The 20,350-nt window shown below is 52.1% G+C and overlaps 1 protein-coding gene across 2 annotated transcripts in view; it reads right to left on the bottom strand.

The window, feature by feature from the left end:
* The window catches only part of Rps6ka2 (ribosomal protein S6 kinase A2), a 201,963-nt gene that overhangs the window by 148,098 nt on the left and 33,515 nt on the right, over positions 1-20,350 (bottom strand). Inside the window, exon 1 of one of the 2 annotated variants that reach the window (XM_076858041.1) lies at positions 1,117-1,290. The exons of the other annotated variant lie outside the window; for it this stretch is intronic. Within the exon in view, the coding sequence (XP_076714156.1) occupies positions 1,117-1,215 (99 nt within the window). The 5' untranslated portion in view covers positions 1,216-1,290. Of the gene's footprint in view, positions 1-1,116; positions 1,291-20,350 lie in introns of those variants that run through there. 2 annotated transcript variants of the gene reach the window in all.

Here is a 20,350-nt window from a genome sequence, read left to right as displayed (position 1 = left end):
ACAGAAACTTTTTCCAACAATTCCCTGCTGGTTTCATGACAATTCCCGAGGTTTGCTTAAAGATTTCTTAATTGCTGCAGAATTCTTGCCTGTGTCTTATGTCACGGCAGCAGGGACAAAGAAACCCAAGATGAAATGTGTGACACTGTTCCAAATGAAACTAAAATACCTCCCAAACCCCACCTGGGCCAGCCCTGAGGCAAAGGGGAGGGTAACCCCAAATAAAATCTCCAATTGGTACTGTCACTGTCAGCCCCCATCACAACACCTCTTTCTTAAACATACTTCACCATTCTTTTATCAGTGGGTTCAACAATACGATTTGGACAATGAGATGAAGAAAACACAATTTGGTATAAAAACCACCATAAAAGAACCATCCATAGACGATTTTTGGAACACAAAGATGCCAAGATGGGACAGGCAAGAGGGCATATTTCAGTTCTCTACGTTTTCAGGACGAATCGGTAGGAAAGCCGATGCTGCAGGGTTATTGCATCAGGCACTTCACAACTGAGCACCGTCTTGCACTGGCTGGAGTGGATGGTACCGCTGCCTTTCCCCGCTTTTTCTCAGTTCCACACTGACTGGAATACTCCAAGCATCTATGTTAGGAGGGTGCACTTGCCTGCCTCTGGGCAGGGCTCTAACAAACCAGATCAACAAAGCAGCCGGCCCAGGGCAGGGCGGAGGAGGCTGTCCTCCCCGGACTTTCCAGGTGTTCCCTCGGAGCGCCCCCACACCTTGCGGCAGCCCAGCTGCCCGGACCCTCCCCTCCTCCCCAGAGCAGCCCTGTAGCAGTGATCCTCAAATCCTATGCAGAGGCACGGGGCAGAAATTCACTGAGGTACAGCTTGTCCCTGCAAGAGGACTCATGGTGGGTACAATTGTTATGAAGTCCCAACAATGACGTTTGGGGTCGTTCTTATTCGTTTTTAGGAAAGCTGGACCAGCATTCCAATAACTTTAACTCCCGAGCACGGTCTAGGGTGACATCCACGGGACAATGCGAAGGGCTTCCGGGTGGCCGCACGCCGGGCAGCATCCTCCACACGCCCACTCCAGGGCGCGGCGGGGAACCCGGCGACCTGCGCGCACCCGGGCGACGGCATTTACCTCGAGCCGACTCAGGCTGGAGCTCTTGGAGCGCGACTTCTTGCGCAGGTACACCGAGAAGAACCTGCGCACCGTGAACTTCTTCATGCTCAGGTCCATCGCCCGGCGCCCAGCCGCGAGAAGCCGCAGGGCCGGCGGGCGCGCATCCCCGGAGCATCCCAAGCGCGGGCTGGGTGCGCGGGCGGGCGCGCGCAGCCGGGCAGCCCGGCGCGGCGGCCCTGGGCGCGGGCGCGGGCTGCGGGCACAAAGGGCAGGCCGCGCCGGCCACCGCGGCCGAGCCCCAGGAACTCACTCCCGCCTCGCCTCCGCCTCCTGCCCGCGAGTACCAGCTCCGGACGCCGCCCCGCCCACGGCCCCGCCCACGGCCCCGCCCGCCAACCAGCGCCCGCCTCCTCGCCACGCCCACCGCCACGCCCGCCAACCGGCGCCCGCCGCCCAGGCGCTCACTCTTCCTCCTCCTTTCCGGCAAGTACCAGCTCCCGACTACCCCACCCCGCCCCGCCTACCGCCACCACCACCAATCAGCGCCCGCCGCCGCCTCCCAGGCGCTCCCCACTCGGCCTCCCCCTGTTTCTTCCCTCCGAGTACTCGGTGCGGCCCCACCTCCACAACGCCCCGCCCACCGACCAATCAGCGCGCGCGATCGTCACATGCCTAATGACCCGACTCTCTTGCTCTGGGCCAGTGGGGCTGGTGCAGATGCTCAGGAGCTGCTCTTTCGCCTGTCCTGCTCATGGCCTTACTGGGCCTTTTCTGTCCTAGGGTGTCATTATTATGATTTTTTCCCTTAAAACATCCATGACATTTTGACATCATGCCTTTCTCAGCCCAGCAAAACTTTAATGGTCAATGAACAGCCCTCTAGAAAACCCCACCACTAGCTCTGAACTCTCCACCTCTCCTCGGGTCCACGACAGCCAAGCAGCCCCGGACTGGGAACCGTGCTCCTAGCAGAGGAATTGGAATCAGAGCCCTTGAAATCAGCTGCCTTCCTCCTGCTGGTGATGAAAACGGGTGCTTCATGTGGTGGGGGGACATAACCGCCGCTGGAGAAGCCTCCCCTGCCAGCGCCGGAGAACAAAGACTCGCATCCGCTCTCCGTTACCTCCTGCTCTATATATAGAAAATTATTCAAACGAATGACTTATCAAACCCTGCACAGGGAATATCCTGAGACACGGTGACCTGGGTCTCAGGGCAAAGACTCTCAGAGGCCGGCTACTGGCTGCAAGACTGCATGAGTTTGCTTTAAAAGAAAACAAGCTCCCTGCGCCCCAACATATTCAAAAAGGCTGCAGGCAGTCCCAGATAGATCTTGTGCTCATAACTCTGGGCAGCCTGATGTTTTCCTCTTGTGCAATACCCAAGCATTGAGTTCATGTTTAAAAATAGGTGGAAACAGAATGCATTGACATACTACCATCACCTACTATATATATATATATATATATATATATATATATATATATATATATATGTGTGTGTGTGTGTGTGTGTGTGTGTGTGTGTGTGTTGGCAAGTATTCCCTCTTTGCAATGCAAATTGGAAAAACATCCACATGGCCTTTTATTCCCTCAGCTGAATGAAATGTTGCATTAACACCTGCAATAGGCTAAAGAGATTGGAATGTCTCCAAATAAGAACTTGTAAGTTCATGCTGAGTCTGGATGGAGGTGAGGTCAGATACACTCTCTAGGTTTACTGAGAATCAACATTTTAATGACTGCTGCCAGGCTCTGTAGTGGAGAGCAGAAGAGTCACGTCAGGATTGACTCCCTTGCCCAATGAGCTTGGGCAGTTTTGTGCTGTGTTCCCACTGCTCATCCCTAAAATGAAATCCCACTATACCTCCCTTTCCTGGGTTACTGTGAGGCTTATGCAAGATAATGGATAAAGTGGTTTTTTTGCAGATTAAAATGTGAAATTGAGTTTTTAATATTAAAATGTCTATAATGCATATTTTTCTCTAAAAACAACAGAACTGTTGATCCCCATAGAGAAATCCTTAAAGGTCTCTTTCTGCTTCTGAAGTCAGTGTGCCAGTGAAATGTCCATGAAAGTCGGTTTCTGGCTTATTCCCTTAGATTCCTATGGAAGGGCAATTATCTACATTTTCAGAACCAGCTTCTTACCCCCTGTATCCTGCTGGGACCACTCAGGTGTCCTGACTCTAAGAAAGTACATACACAGTCTAGGCCATCCCACATTGCTGCTCTGGCACAGGAAGTAGCAGATGGACCTTAGGCTTGTCACAGTGGGAAAGATGGCAAAAATTCTCCAACAGGAGAACAGGATGCCAACCAGCCTAATTCTAAGCACCCTGCCCAGTACTGCAGAAGCTCTTGGGCCATCAGAAAGCAATACCACGCTCTTGTAAGGAAATATCTTATGGGACATTCACGATTACCCCAAATTTAAGTCCTACAAAACTGTCCTATCAAATTCAGAAATATCAGAGGAAAACAAAAATCAAACCCTGCACAGGGTTTGATTTCCAGTTGTGGAAATCATTGCTAAAACAAGTCGGCTTGCTTTTGTCAGTTCCCTGGTAAAACATGGGCATACCAAAATCTCTAGCTATCATTTAACAGTACTTCACATGCTGATATAATAAAATCCTCCAGACCACCAAGTCTGGGTAGGTATCAGAGCCCACTCTAAACTGAATCCAAACGATTCTTCTCAAGTACCAGAACAGAAAGGCAACGTTAACAAAGGATGGAACCCAGATGATGGAATGGGAGAGGACGGGGAGACCTCCGTGTGTCCCTGATCTTTCTCTGACTTAAGCACAGTAAGTCAGGAACCGAATTCCAGGCTATTGCTACTTTTAGGAGAGAGCCTGATGGGCTAGCATGCATTCAATGCAACTCAGCCGCTGGTTATTGACCACCTACCGCACCTGGCACAGCAGTCAGCATTAGGGATACAAGATGATCGCAACATGCCCCCAAACTTGCAAAGTCATGGAGGAGAAGGTAAGCAGACACATTTGGTGCAGTTTTTGTGTAACATGAAAGAAATGTGTAAGAAAAGTCTACTGAACAGAGATGAAGAGCACTCAGTTCTAACTGGGAAAATCATGAAGGAGGTTGCCTTTAGTCTGAATTCTGGGAGATAAGGAAGCATTTTCATGGGCAGATAAGAAGAGGCCCTTATCCCCACTCTAGACAGGTGCAGTTTGTGGACAAGGTCAGCACGCTCCCTGCATTTTTCTGTTCTCAGGGAACCTGACAAGAGTATGGTATTACTTTCTGATGGCCCAAGAGCTTCTGATGAGTCCAGTTCCACCAAATGCCCAAACAGTCATGTGTACTACTGAGATGTCCAAACTGCTAAAACCCATTTATTTTCGTAATACATTTCTAATGAGACACTGAATTACACTTCAGGTCACCATTTACATGTATTAAAATTAAAGAAAACATTCTGTGTACATTAGGATCAAGTTTTGCATGTTGCTGGGCCCACAGCAGCTAAATTCACCAGGGTTGTTGGGTAGGAATCACGCTTTTACAGAGAGCTCTGTGATGACAAAGTCTTTCTACCAGATGCTCCAGAGACTATACAGAGTCAGACAAGGGAGCCAGCCGCCTCACTAGGGTGCATGCCAAAGACTTCTTGTGCATCTGTCACAGGTTTAGCCAAAGATTCCTTTTGTGCATCCCTAAGCATATGGAGCACAGGTCCTTGTCCTTGGTAGCAGGACGACAGGGGAGCAGCCTAGGATTAGGCCCATCTAACCCAGGCCCTCTTCTAAGCTGGGTCCCTGTGCATATAAAATGTCATGACTTGGGCACTTCCTAAAGGCCAGCTCTTATCCTTGCTCAGGACACACAGAAATGATAATTCTGGTGACTTTCTCAAAGCAGCTGTGTGTCTCTAGATGTAAGATCCTAAGGGACTATCAGCTTGGGGCATATTAACAGCTGTGATGTCTTAGCAAGGGGCTTGGAGTTCTCAGGAAAGGGACTTCTGGTAGGTGGCTGTCTCGGTTTCTGAGCTTATTCTGACCCTTCACCCACAGGATGCTGCTTTCTGGTCTTGTTTCCATATCCAGCAAACAACAGAGCCCTGCCAAAATGACTAAGGCCACCGAGTTCAACAGTGGAACATCTCTGAGCATACTCATAATGGAATAAGAAAGTCTTGATGACCCGAAAGTCTTCAAAACATTGGAAATAAAGCTACAGTGGCACCATGCCAGGCAATGCAATTTATGTTTCCAACCAGAGGGCCTCAGTTTCCAGGTGGAGGGTGGAGGGAGAGCAACATCTGCAGGGCCAGGTATTCTTGACCATAGTTACTGGATTTACACTAGACTTACGAAGGAGATCTCTTCTGGGTTCCAAGCTGTGAAGCCCTCAGGGTTTGGGCTCCATCCACCTGCCTGGCCCACCAGATCAACTCTGATTTCTATCGATTTTTAATATCCTATCTCTGTATACCAGATCATTTAAACACCGAATTTGGTAGCTAAAATCCATTTAAAAAGCTAGGGACATATAGGGATGCCAATTATGGTGTCTTCTTTGAAAACACAGATACTTTCAATGCCTCTGTCAGTGGGGCATACCCAGGCTCCAGAGCCTTCCTTGGTGTCTAGCAGACACAGCTAGAGTTGTACCTCCCAAAAGGCGAGAAGAGAGGGAACTGTTGTACTCCAGTGAAAACTTTTTCCTTTCAGACAGAGGGAAATCTCAGAGATAATGGGAACAGGCAGTGGGATAAAAGATAGAGACTGCAGAGAGAGATAGAGAGAGAGGCAGATCGGCAAACCCATCAGCACACCCCCAGGTGACCTGTGTCCTCGACAGGTGTGAAGCCCTGGAGGCAAAGCCAAGGCTGAACTCAGAGAGAGGCACAGATTGGAATCCAGACAGAGGGAATGGGGAGGTGGGGATGGAGCGAGAGCGGGTGAGAGCACAGGGCCATGGGCCAGGACAGGGCATGGTGTTGCTCACCACAGGCATCGTGCTGCGATTCAGGCCTCTGGGACTTGCTCATTCAGAGTCTGCACCCTGGGACCAGCCTCTTCCCCTCACCCAACCCCAGCCTCCCACAGCCACCATCCTGCTTCTCTAAGTTGACTTTCAGATTCTGTGTGAAGTGGGGTTGTGCAGCCTGTGTCTCTGCATCTGGCTCACTTCACTGAGCCCGGAACCTCCAGGCTCGTCTGTGCTGTCAAGTGACGGCCATGTTAGCTGGCTTGATTGATTGCTGGGAATTGTTGCATCGGCGTACTTACATCAAAACACCACCTCACATGCCTTAAATAAATACACCTGGGATCTGTCAAGTGCATCTCAACAAAGGGGAGAAATACAAAGAATGAATGAGGAAGGACAAACAGAATCGACAGTGACAGTGCTGAGAATAAGAGACACAGACCAAGACACCAAGAAGGAGAGCCAGAGGAAAAGAATAAAGTGACTAGGTAGCTTAATGAGTATAGAGAAGGCAGAAATGGATGGTGTGACTCAAGGGACAGAGTTGGACAGACTCAGACACATCCTGAAATATTGTACAAAAGCCAAAACCAAACAATGATGAAACCAACATGAATATGAAATACATCCGAGAAAAAACTGTCACATTCACTGAGCGAGGGAATGAAAGTGAGGCAGAATAGGGGAGTGGGTGATGTCTAGAGCTAGTGCAGCTATGTTGGCACCACGAGGGATCCAGCTGTCATACAAAACATGACATAGCTAAAAATTGGAAAAATTCTGGATCCTTAAAACCCTTTTGAGTTGCTGTATGAACCAATTCTGAAGTTAAACTTCTTTGAGGGTTATTTCCTTGGAAAATAAGAAGTCTCTTTATGGAGCTGGGTTTTCTGTTATTTGTAGCTGAAAGAATCATAATTGATATATTGAGCAAGGCCGTTGTCAGTAGGTTTATCTAAAAATTAAATGTAGTTATTAAATCTAAATTGCATATAAATGTTTAAAGATTGTCTCAGTAAGTTATATTTGTAAATTCCAGCAGTAGAAAATGCCGTGAAACTGTAAGTGCAATTGTAATGACAGCCCAGAATTACTCGTGTGAATCCCTCCACAAACTGGGCATGTGAAGACCTCTGTCTGCGCCCAGCACTGCATCCTCCTCAGGAAGACCACAAGCCCCAGGGATGAATGACCAGAGACATACACATGCCGACTCTTGGAAACACTGACTTTTAAGAAGGCAGACACACAGCCGCCATCTGTGGGCTGGAGGAGCAGAGGGACTGGGAACGGCGGCTTTTCAGACCGGCAAAGTGGAGAAGGCCAGGAGAAGAGCACCTGGCACAGAGGCCTGGAGGGAAGAGCCGGGAGCCAGGCGCATTGCCTGCCCAGGGCGTGGCCCCAGGGTTGGGGTGGAAGAGAGAGTGATGTCTGACGTACACACCGGGGACGTGGAGAGGGGTGCGAGGGGTGACCAGGAGGGACCACCAGGGCTGCGCTTGCTCTTCAGGGTACTTTCCTGACCTCCCAGCACAGGGTAGAGAACCCAGGAAGATGGAGACAGTTTCAGGGAAGGGCTCTTGCCAGTCCTGTGGGACACGACAATGTCCCCATGAAGAGCGAAGCTGCACTGGCCACCACAATGGGGAGGAAGAGCCACCCAGAGCCACTCAGAGAACTCACTGACTGAGGAGGTCCCTGCAGACTCCAGGACGGGCCCTAGCGGCTCCACGCCCTCCGTTCTTCCCCTCTCTCCAGAACTACGACAGAACCTCTGCTTCTTTACCCGGTGACTTCAGATGGCTTCCTATAAGCCCATGACCTCCGTACTATCCTTGACCACAGTGTGGAAAACGAAGACACGGCTGCATGAAGTGCCATGAGAATGTGACACCTAACTCCAAATATAGGAATGTTGCTCTGTCGAAGTTCTGCATCGTTGGGCATATTTTCACACCACAAATATCTCAAGACTTACAAAATACATAAATAATCTCTGATTATCAAGGGTTCAGCAAGACAATTAAAAAGAACAAGAAAAATGAAATTGCAATTTCAATAAGACCCACGATCAACATGAACCAATTTCAGTGCCATTAGACCAACTGACTGATGCAAAAATTCTGTTGTGTTAAGAATTCAGCTTTGTGACTCACTAATTATTAATCAGTTCTCTCCTGCATAAATTTGGGCATTAATTAGGGAGGAACTACACAGGAGCCACATGTCACCCATCACATCAACATCATTGTCCTGCGCTTGCTGCTGTGGCCTGCTGCACCTGGGAGCTCAGCAGGAAGGTGGCCCTGGGGACCTGGCCCCAGAAGATGCCACAGTCACGGGGCCGGGCTGGGTGGGAAGGGCTGGGCGGGAGCCTGCTGGCCCCTGGGAAGGGCTCTGCCAGCTGCAAGGCAGGAAGTGACAGACATCCTACAGGAGAGCATGAGCTGCCACCTGCAAGGAGACATGCTCCCTCTCAGGAGGACATGCTGACATGCCCCAGAGTGTGATTGAGGAGTTCTCTGTGTCTGGAACGTGTTGGGGTTGGGGACAGGGTGGAGGGCACGGGCCCAAGATAAAGAGCCCTGGTGAGGTTTGAACCTGGGGATGGTGAGGCGCCCTGGGGTTAGGCAGGAGCCCACGGGTGCATCTGGCTGGGGTGTCTGGAGAGGCGGGGAGCGCTGGGTGGCGGCATCCCAGGGCTGGTCTTGCACAGACATGGCTTCTGGGGAAGCAGTCTGTGGCGGGTGCCCAGACTTGGCAGAGCTAGCAGGCAGAGCCCAAGAGAAGGGAGGGACAGTGAGGAGGCACAGGACCTGATGACTCAGTAGTTAAAGTGAGGGTTTCTTCCCTCCTAACGCACATGGGTGCAAAGTCTCACAATTCCAAGGACAGGCGGCCGTGTGCAATGGAAAGGCACTGCGGAGCCGGGTCCACGGCCTGCCCAGCGTCTGAGAGGACAAGCGGCCCTGCAGAGGGAGGCACAGAGGCTGTTGCCAGGAAGGGGACTGGGCAGCATCAGTCCTGAGCCCTCTCCCTCCACCCACCAGGCCACGGGGACACTGTCTCCGGAACTCAAACCCCAGCAATGGACTTCCCCGGGGCCTCTGGGAGTTTTGAGATGCTGCGGACCTGACTCAGATCATGAGAGTGGGCCCAGGGTGGCTGCGGCTGGAGGCTGGACCCTGAGCCAGTCTGTGCTCTCAGAAGATGCACAAATTCTGCCTCAGACCAGTGGTGGCCGTGGGGCAGGACCAGACTCAGAGACCTGCCTGGAGGGAAGCAAGCTGGTCCACAGAGGGACAGGGTCAGGCTGGGCCCAGGAGGGAGGTCTGCAGGGCTGGGGCCCGCTCAATTCTTACTTTTGCCTCCATCTCTGCTCAGCTCCCAGCTCCAACGCTGAGAGGAACAGCAAAGCTACTTGTCTGGGGACAGTGGCAGGCAGGGCACACGAGGTGGACAGTGTTACAGCCTCTGGACTTCTCCAGTCTGCAGGAAGGTGACCCCAGCAAGCGAGGGCAGGGCATCTGAGTGGGGCCCACTGAGAACAGGACATGCTCATCCTGAGTTTAAGAGAAGGACACTGACTGGCTGTGGTCCAAGAGTGAAAGAAAATGGTATGGAATGTTCCACACGATGAGGGCGTGTGCTCTGAGCTGCCCCCTGGCCAGTTCCATCCAGCACACCGGGGGCCAAGGATGGGGCCCAGGTCTGCCACACGAGGTCCCATTTCACAGTTAGCAGGGCCTAGGAGAAGCCCACCCAGTCAAGTGGGGACTAGCAGTCTGCATGCTTGGTGTGACAGTGGCCTTGACAACCCCCTGCAGCGGAGGAATTGTGACTCAAGGCTGGTGCTCAACAGGGGCAAAGGGTGGGAAATACCCCTGGAAATTGGTGGCCACAGGTAGCCCTTACTGGGACTGTGGCCCCAATGCACTCTCTGTGTAAAGCCAGCACCAAGAAGCCACCAGGAAAGCGAGAGGGCGTGGACTGCCCCCAGAGACCAACAGACACAATCCGAATGCTCCGGGAGGAGTCCACAGAGAATTCCTTCAGACACCGATCCCAGGAGTACAAGCTCCTCACCACTGACCACAAACTTCACAGGGACATCGGGGCTCAGAGGTCAGGCCGGTAAGACAACAGACCCTGGATGGGATGCTGAGGCTTGAGCCCGTGGGTGGTCAGATGTTGAAGGAGGATAAAGTCTACTATGTTTAAGGAAATAAACTCAAGAAATGAAAATGGAATTAAAGACCAAGAGATGATATATGAGCCACCAAGTAGATATAAAAATGAATAAAAATGCCTCTGAAAATGAAAGGGTGCAGTTTTAACACAAAGTAGATATGGCTGAATGGAAGTGAGGATTTTTGGAAGAGCAGGTTGGGTGTGCTCAGGCAGGCACTAGGATCTGGAACATTCTACTGTGAGCTGCCTGTAGGGAGGACTGGGTCCTGGCAGAAGGTGTCCTCGTTGGATTTCATGTTCTGAGGATCCTGCCGTCCAACCTTCCCGAAGTTCTCTTGAGTCTAAGGACAATGATTCTCAGCAGGTTTCCCCAGGGACAGTGGGTGACATCTGGAGTCCTGGCTGGTTTGTCACCTCTGGTCGGCTGAGACCAAGGGCACTGCAGAACATCCTGTGGTGCATGGGACAGGCCCCCAAAACAAAGAGTTATCCCATCAGGAACCTTCACAGTCTCTTCCCTTCTGCTCAGTTTTTCTGTGAATCTAAAACCGTCCACTTTTTTAAAAAGTTGAAAGGCTGATAAACTCGGCTCTATGTGCTGAAGAGGGGACAGGAGACACCCATGCACTTCCTCACAGTGTCACCTACGAAAATGTCGATTCCACCAGGTAAGCAGCACACAGAATCACCTCACAGAGAACGTGCTTAGCACAGTCGTTTGTAGAACTCCTCGGGCCTCACACAGAAACCACTGAGACTCCTGGGAAGGAAGCAGACTCGCAGGTTCTAGAACCTCCATCTGAAGCCACCGCAGCCTCCCTCCCGGAACCAGGGGGAATTATCCTGCATGTCCCTCGCTTCTTTGTTCCCTGTATCTGACCCGTCGTGTCCACGGTGAGGTGGGTTTTTAAGAGTATTCACATCTCCCTTTCTAACCACCCCTGCTGTTGGAAACGGTCTTGCCTGCTGCATATGGTGATCACTGGCTGAATTTCCCCGCCCACCTGGGATTCTGCCACCAAAGCCATCTTCCTAGCAGCACTTCTGGGCCAGTCACCTGGTGTCCCCAGAGCACCCCAAGCCTTTCTGTCAAGATGCATAGGTGTCCTAAGTGCAGACAAGCTGTCACCTGTCCACCAGGAGCAGGCCTGTCCTCCACTTGGGACATCCTTCCCGCCTTCCCCATTTCTGCCTCTGGCCTGTCTCAGGGTTGCTTCCAGGGTTGCAGACCTCTCTGTCCCACAGCCTATTTAGAAGGACTTTGCTATGATGGCTTCAGACCATGCTGGCTGTGAAGGGCCTGCATTGTCATTCCATCTGCATGTCACAGTGGCCTATTAAAGAGACGCAAGCAACCCCCCTGTGCACCAAAGAGACTGAGTCCAGGGCGTCAGCTGGTGGAGTCAGAGGGGATTTTTCTCATCAACCCAAGTTTGTGCATAAATTATAGAGGAAGTTTGAGAGGAAGGGAGTTAGCCGGAAAGAGGAAACAGGCTAAAACTATAGCAGGAAGGATTTCTGTAACTTAAAAAAGAAAAAAAATCATAACCAAGAAGTGTCTCAAACCTGGAATGGGTTCAGAGGAAAATGTAGAATCCTTGCTAGATTTTTTTTTTAAGAACTTTTCATCACTTGAAAACATTTCACAGACATCTGTGGCACTCTGGGCAGTGAGGTGTACGTCAGAGATGGGAACGGGGCAAACACGGAAGAAGCCCTCGGGAAACCTGAGCACAGGGCAGAAGCTTGGAGATGGGCAGCACCTGAGGCACCCCCTCAAGGACCAAGGAGGACGTGGGCTCTGGGGTGGGGCATCCGGGCCACACCTGGGTGGCACCTGCAGTCAGCCTTCCTGGGACTTAGGAATGGGCAGGACAACAGGAGCGTCCCTCCTGCTGACCCACAAGTGAGTGGGGGAACCGCTTCACACCCAGAGCAAGGCCAGGAGGACAAGGCCGGGGTAGGCAACAGAGCCCAGGGCTTTCACAGGCCACCCTCCTGCTAGGACCTGGAGAAGAAGCCTGGGGCCCACGGCGGGTGGGAGGTCAGGTCGGGCTCCCCTGGGAAGAGGGAACTGACCCAGGAGACTTCAGCCTTGCCCATTCTGAAGAGGGCCTGGAAAGGACCAGGAACAGGTTCTGCTCTCAGACTTCTGTGCACAGACATGTGCCAGCCTGGAGCCAAGATCCAAGTTACCAGTGTGGCTGAAAAAGGTGTGGCCACAACAGGCCCTGGTCACACTAGGCCAAGCCACTTCCCAGGGCCATGCCTGCAGCCAGCAGCCTTGGTGGAGGACGGAATGGTTCCCTCTCAGCCGAGGGCAGGCTTCATCAGCACTTACTAGAACCCCGAGGGGCCCAAACAGCGCTCCTGAGTGGAGGTGCAGTGCCCGGTGGGTGCAGCATCCTCTGGGCCCCTGGGCACTGCCCTCTCAGGAGCTGCAGAGCGGAGGAGGGCAGTGCAGATAGGGCTTGTGCCATGGCCTACCCTGGACTGGACAGTCCCTTGCTGTGGAGGTTTATGTCTCTTCCAGTGTCCTCGAAACAGCACCAGACTGATTACTTGTCTAAAAGTAAGGAAAAATCAAATTCTATACCTTACATAATCTAAAAGTAGAAATATGTAAAACTAAGCCCCAACCCATCAGTGTCCACAGGCTCTTCTCGCCTCTCTTCCCAGGCTCTGTTCACGTGGACCTGCTCTCCCGCTTCGGCTACACCAAGGTCTTCTCTCCTTCAGGCTGAGGTGCATCCCACCACCCCCATTCTGGCTACGTGGTACCCCTCTCTTGCTCACTGAGACTCATCCTGAATCCTTGTCCAGCTCTGACCTCCCATGTCAGTCCTTCAGGGATAGCTGAAGCAGTCAGGCCCCCTGGCAGATGCTCCTAGGTGATCAGAGTTACTAGACGGGAATATTTACGTTCTCAGACATACAGTGAGCGATCATCTGATGAAAGCGTCTAGACTTTGAGGGCAGAAAGCAAACTTTACACATGGCACCTGTTATTGATGTCTGACTCTCAAAACAAATATCCCCTACACAGACAAAGGGTGAAAGCCATCTGCAGCCGGGCAGCCAGAGAGCAGCTGCTGCTTCCTGACCCTGGGGTGCAGCGTGGAAGTCCAGAAAGAGGGCACCCCGCCGTCACCTCCCTCCCTCTCCTCTGCCCGCTTCTCTCTTAAGCCATCAATCGGCACATCACTTGCGTGACTGAGGCCATGTCAGTTTGCTGAGGACATACAACCTGTGCTTTACACAATACTAGGAATTCTTTAGTAGGGAACGGGTGCTACGTCACAGTGGTCCATTTTGGTGTTTGACATTGTGTAAAACCCAGGTTTGTGAGCCCATGTGTGCCCGTTGACACTGCCTGCTGCCCTCAGCCTGTGACATCACTTCTTCCCATTATTCTTGTGACCATGTTTTCTTCCAGAACATCTGGCAGGATTAGGTGACTTTCCAGGAAGTGTGACATGCTAATCCCATCACCATCTGCTGTGGGTCCCTGCACTGGCCGCCTCCCCATCAGCCCAGTCTTCTCAGGAAAGCATTGGACCTATGGGCTAGTCCTGACCTCTGGTGTGAGTGAATTTGACCTTATTTGGAAATAGGGTCTTCAAAATGAAAATCAGTTAAAACAAAGCCATAAGTGGATTAGGGTGGGGCCAGAATGCAATGTGACTGGTGACCTTATAGGGAGATATTCACAAACACACACACACACACACACACACACACACACACACGGAAGAGGAAGAAGAGACTAAAGCCATGCGTTCCCTAGGCCCAGAATGAAAGTGTTGCCAGGGACATGCATGTCCTCAGAGCCTTCAAGGAGCTGAGGCCCTGCCCACAACTGGACTTCAGACTCTGGCCTCCAGAACCATAGGAGAAGGGATTCTGTGGTTGTAAGCTGCCCAGTTTATGGTCACTGCAGCCCCAGGAAAGGAGCCCAACTATTATGCACCCTTTAAAGCTAACTGTTGACTTCGACAGAAATTTGAAATGTAACAGGCCTCCCTAGCACCAGAGAGAATCCACTTCCACTGCGAGCAGTGACAGCAACAACCCATGACAGGTTGCCAATGAGATAAACAAACTGTGGGCCCACTTGGGAAACTCACTGAAGCAAAACGGTGCTGAAAGGGGGTTGGAACTGGGGCTTGTGTCCCCTGCAGCCACTCTGCATATTGTTCCCCCATGCCTCCTGCCCCCTCTGCTGCCCATGGTACTAGGAATTGAACCCAGTGGCTCTCTACCACGAGCTTCCGCCCCGGCTCTGTTTATTCTTCTTTTGAGACGAGGTCTCAGTGAGTTTCCCAGGCTGGTCTTGAACTTCCATCTTCCTGCTTCAGCCTCCTGGCATGGCTGGGATTACAGGTGTGCACCACCCGCCTGGCTTTGCTCCCCAGCCTTTACACAGGCTGCTCCTATCTCCTACAAGGCTACTGCTGGCGTCTAGTGGGAGGAGACCAGGGGCACTGCTCAACACCCACAAAACTCACGATTAGATTGGGAGGGGGTAACTTCATCAGTGGATTAATCCATATGATAGGTTAATAATTTCAGAGAACTGCTCTCCTGGGGATTAATCCATATGATAGGTTAATAATTTCAGAGAACTGCTCTCCTGGTGGTAACCGTAGGCAGGCAGGGTGTGCTGGGGGAAGCCCGTCACAGGTGTGCCTTTGGATTTACACACTTGCTCTCTCTCCCTGCTTCCCGGCTGCTAGAAGCAGAGCAGCTTCCTCAGCTACGCCCTTCCTCCATGGAGTTCTGCATCGCCTCCGGCCCGAGCCATGGAGTCAGCCAACCAGGGACTGTCCCTCTGAAACTATGAGCCCAAAATAAATCTTTCCTCCTTTACATCGTTCTTGGTCAGGTGTTTTGGTCACAGTGACAAAAATACCCAGGACAACCCCTAAAGAATTATCCATTGGAAATGCCATAGTGCACACTAGAGAACCCAGTCTAAAGAGCAGAGCCTCCGTGCTATCAGGAAAAGCTAGTTGGGACTCTGCCTCCTAGTCACCTCTGCTCTCGCTGGGCCTAGCACGGGTCCTCAAATGTTTGCTAAATAATATTCACTTAATAAATATATAAAAGCAAATCTTCACCCAGTGACTCATCCAGATGAGATGTGTCTGTGTGTTAGAAGGATCGTAAGGCTCTGCGCAACCCTCACTGGCGTCAAATGTCATGAAGTGTGCGTGCAAAGCCTGGCCGAGGGAGAGAGGAGCCAGGTCAGGGCTAGGCTCTGAAACCAAATTCAAGATGCCATATCTGTTCAAAGGGAGAGTGGGCCAACCAGGGAGGGACTGGCCCAGCTTGGGTTCCTTCCTGGGTCACCGGCACCCCACGCCACCCCATCCCACTCTGCTCGCACGAGCACTCCTGGACCACGGGGCTGTTTGTTTTCGCAGAGGGCTTTTCACACCAGTGCTCCACCCAGGAAGAGGCCCCGTGAGCCTCCCACCCTCGGGATCCTTGCTGCCCACCAGGACAGCCTTCTGCTCCGTTAAGAGTACTGAAGGTAGGCGCCATCCCCAATTCTGACCTTGGCCCCTTTCCCTCTCTAGCAAGTTCCCTGTGTCCTAGGACGCGCCTCTGGGCTCCTGTGCTGCCTCTCCTCCCTGGGCCCTTCCACCAGCCTGGCTCCCTCAGCACTCCCCCTCCTGCACCCTCTCCAGTGGGCAGCCCAGCCACACCTCCCTCCCCGGTTCCAGGTCCGAGTCCCACAGCCTTTGGTGCAAGGTTCTCTGGCGCCACAAGTATTTGTTCCAAAAGAGGCTGCATGTGGTGTAAACCCCGGCTCCACCCTTCCACCCCACTTGCTCCACTCCTGTCACTCCAAGGCTCAGTTAAGGACACTAGTGTCCTGGTGACCTCTCTCACTCACCTCCCAATCAGTCTCTGCTCCCTGTGCTTTCCTCACGTAGCCACCATGTGCCCTCCCTCCACTGGTGGCCACGGGGCCACCCTCCTCTCCCCTTTACCTGGCTGGCGGAGTCTTCTGCCTGGGGACACCAGGCCCCTGGTCACTTCCTCCCACCTGTCCACACTGCCATCCCTGTGTGTTTGGAATTTAAGTCTGGTCAAGCCTCTCCCCTGGTGCAGGATTTGGGTGGTTTCCTCCACTTTGAGGGTAATGCTCAAGTCTCTCAGAGGATGCACCAGGCCCCCATGAGCTCTCCGATCTCTTTCCCGTGGCTCCCTGGCAGGAACACTTGGCTACAGTTGTGCCTATTTTAAATTTTCCAAATGAAGTATACTCTTAACTTACCACCTCATTGAGCCAATTTCTTCTTATCCTTCCAGACTTCCCTGAAGAGCAAGTTTCTGCAAGAAATCTTCCTATATACACTTATGCATGCACACACCACACGTGTGCACACACGAACACACATGAACGTGCATGCGCACACACATGCACAATGCTCTGCCCTGGTTTTCTCTTTGAGCTCCTGCAGCCCAAAGTGCACATTTCTATGGTGTAATTCACAACTGAGCCTGCTCTGGTATCCAGGAGGCACCTGGGAGAAGTCGTGTCTCTTTGACAAGGAGGCAGCCAGCATGGGACAGGCATGTAAAAACATCTCTTGACTGAGAAATGAATGAGCCTGGTTCCTGGGCCAGTGAGTGTCACGGAGAGGCCTACTGTTTTAGTCTCTGCAGCCATCGCGTTTCACGGCTAATTTCTAATCCTGTTTTTGGCTCCAGCATCTTGCCAGCAGAGTCTCTGTCATGTTGGTTCCAGATGCCGTCGCTCTGGTCTGCTCAACATCCTTCTCCCCAGTGCCTGTGTCTTGCCGGCCTCCTCAGCTTTGGGAAGCCTCCCCTAGCCTCTAGGCATCAGACTCCAACCGTGGACGCCTTCTTCACAGCCCCTCAGGTGGCCCACCCACTTCCCTGGCCCCTGGAATCCACTGACACCAGGGACCAGCTCCCCCACCACCCCGTCCTCCCTGGTCCTTCTTCTACTCCAGCCTGGGAACATCCCCTGCAGACCAGTCCCTCTGCACCGCTCTGTCCTTCAATCTCTAGCACCACCAACACCAACTCAGTTACCTCCAAGCTGCCATCCAAATGCCCCACCACCAGTCCCCATGCGTCCTTGAGCTTGTTGCCTGCTCCCGTGAGCTCTGGGCTCACTCCAAGGTCTCAGTTCTATGCCAGCCTCCTCCTATCCCCGTCAGTGCCTGTAGACCCTCTATACAGCTTCCAGGTCCAAATTCACACGACATTTATTCATGCACTTCCTGATTTCCCAACAGGTTAAAACCTTGGTGAAATCCTTAGCACTTGGTAACTATTAGGTTGACAACAATATTTCAACATCTATTCTAGTTTTTTGTGTTCTCGTGTTCAATCGGTGCCAAGTGTAGACAGGGAGTACACCTTTGTCATCCACGCAGGACAATGTCTCCACATCCAGGATGAGGTCTGTGTGCTCAGGAAGGGAATGGGCACTGGGCTGCAGGCCCTGAGGTGGCTGGTGAGGGGGAGGCCGAGGGGCTCCCAGGCCCACACCAGGCAAGTGAGTTGGCGCTACAACGCCGAGCCTGTGGCTGCCTGTGAGGGCCACGGGCAAGCCTGCAAGGGGCGCTGCAGGGCTGTTTCGGAGCCTTGTCTTTCTGCAGCTCCCTAGATAAGAGGGCTCGAGACACAGACTTCAGATCTGCCTTCAAACATCAGCTCCCAGTAGAAGGTGATCGTGGGGGTGGAGGGATTATTCTCATTGGTCCATAAATGATTCTCAGTACTCTTTAAGTTTGTCTTATTACAAACAAACCTTTGTTACCCTAGCAAGAACATTGGCCTCTGGGGTGGAACACTGGATGGAGTAACCCGTGAGCCTGCTCCTGGCTACGGACCTAGGAATGTACCTTCAGGAGGAGTCTCTCAGTGGGATGCTCATTCCTTTTGTGGGGAATTGCAGAAGATGCACATGTAGCTCCCAGCCAGAGCTGCTGAGAAAGAGCCCTCTCTGCCACTGCGGGGTGAGACAAGCTTCCAGGGTTTCCATCTCGGGGTTTTCCGCAGGACCTCCTTCAGCACCACGCTCTTGCTCACAGATGCTGAACCAGCATCAGCATCCAATTTGCACCAGGGATTCAGGGTTAGAAAGAGGGCTGTTCTCTGGCTCCAGAGGCATGGAGGCCAGGCAGGAAGAGGGCTCCATGCTGCTGTCCTCTGTCCTACCTTCACTGTGGGCCAAGGATTGACACTTCTTTTCAGGCCGCGACCTGCATTGCAGCAGCCTGCCTCCGACATCACGCGCTGTGCATTGATGTTCCTGTGAACTTGAGCCAGCTGAGGAGCAGGCACATGAGTGGCCTTTGGGGGATCCGAAAGCTGGATGATTGACTCCAGACTCACCCGCTTCTCTCCCTCGGTCCCCAGGTCCCTGCTGAGATCCCGGGAGGCCTGTGGGAAAGGCCTCTGAGCACCATGCTGCAGACCACGGGATGCCACTGAGCACCTGACTTGCTGGTGGCATCAAGGTGGCACAGAGCCATGCTGCTCAGGGGTGGGGTTTAACACCTGAACAGGCCGGGTTTTTGTTTCTGTTTTGTTTTCAGCCATGGAAAGGCACACGACCGACCTGTTACCACACTGGCCTGCTCCTGCTGAGCGGTCAGCCAGAGGATGCCCGCCTGCTCTGCTCACGGCACAGGACCCACAGTTTAGATCAGAACCCTCATCTCGAGGCTTCCACATGAAACTTTCCCCATTTTATCTCATAGTTACATCTTAATATGTATTTTTTTTTTTTTTGGCTAAAAGCAGAACAAATCTCTACTTCTAGATGACCATCTGCAACGATTTGCACAATTCAGCAAGTACAGAAAAGTGTCAGATCATGTGGGCAGCAAACTTTTTTTACCAGAGTATGCACTTATTTCAATGCACGGCATTATGTAAATGTACCTGAAAAAGAGGTTATAATGGGAATAAAATCAGAGATGGGCAGTTGGTTTGCTTTCCGGGTGTTTTTGTACTTTGGATATGTAAGGCCCACCGGGCTACTTTCCTACTTAGCTTTACACTTCATCAGACAGACAATTCTTCACATGCGTGCTTTCACCGAACCTCCCTGAGGCTCTTTAGCTGTCACCTTGGAAGCCTGGCAGCATCATTGACAGTGATCAACGGTGGTACAAGGGCCAAGCTTGCTTGGGGCCTATGAGGATGTGAGGTTCTCAGATCCTCTGTCTGACTGGCTGGTCGACTCTGACTGTGGCATCTATGTAGTGACGTGTGGTTCAGGAGATGTGTGTGCAGCCTGCTGTCACCCACTTCAGCTGGGTCCCCTGTAAGTGCTCTTTCTCAAAGTCCATTTGGAAGGTGGAATTGCAGCCGAGGACTCTGGGCTGCTCATTACTGTAGGTGCCATCTGTCGGAGGCCAGCCTGTCCCTGCCTGGTGCCAGCTGTGGAGTCATAGCCTGGCCGAGCCACGACCTCTGCAGGTGTGCTCTGACGACGGCCACACTGGCATCAGACCTGCATGAATTCCTGCCATTAGGCATTCACTATCACCAAGAGCCAAAAGAATTTCAAGTTCTTAAAATATCCACTCTGAGAACGTTATTCTTTGAACGTCTTCAGTGTATGAAAAGAAGAAGCCGAGCTGCAGATTGTTCTGTAAGAAGAGAAGCATTCAGAAGCTGTGGTGGAGGCCACTTGGTGGCTTGGCCTCTGGTCTCTCTTTGCCACCATCTTGTTTGAAGACATCTCACTGCAGACATGTTTCCATCTTATATGGTGGCTTTCCTCCCCACCCTAAATCTTTACTGAGCATCTTGTTACACTGTCCTAGGGAAGCTTCACCAACTAGCTTTATCCTAAGAATGGGTGGAGATGCAGAATCTTCAGTGCAGGAAGAATCAATTTTTCCTCCAAAAGCTTCCCACGTGGCATTTGTCACCTGAGCCCTATTCTCTCTGAGGGCTTTAGCCCTGGTGGAGGGTACCCAGAGCTGGACGCCATCTCTCTACTCTGCTCAGCCCTTCTCACGTTGGCTCATCACAGTCTCCTTTGTGTTGCTGATATACAAAGTGTACCTTCACCCGAGGGTGAGACAATCGAC

The sequence above is a fragment of the Callospermophilus lateralis genome, chromosome 6 (assembly GCF_048772815.1).
Source record: "Callospermophilus lateralis isolate mCalLat2 chromosome 6, mCalLat2.hap1, whole genome shotgun sequence".
Lineage (NCBI taxonomy): Eukaryota > Metazoa > Chordata > Mammalia > Rodentia > Sciuridae > Callospermophilus > Callospermophilus lateralis.
This window is presented reverse-complemented; position numbering and strand designations above follow the sequence as displayed.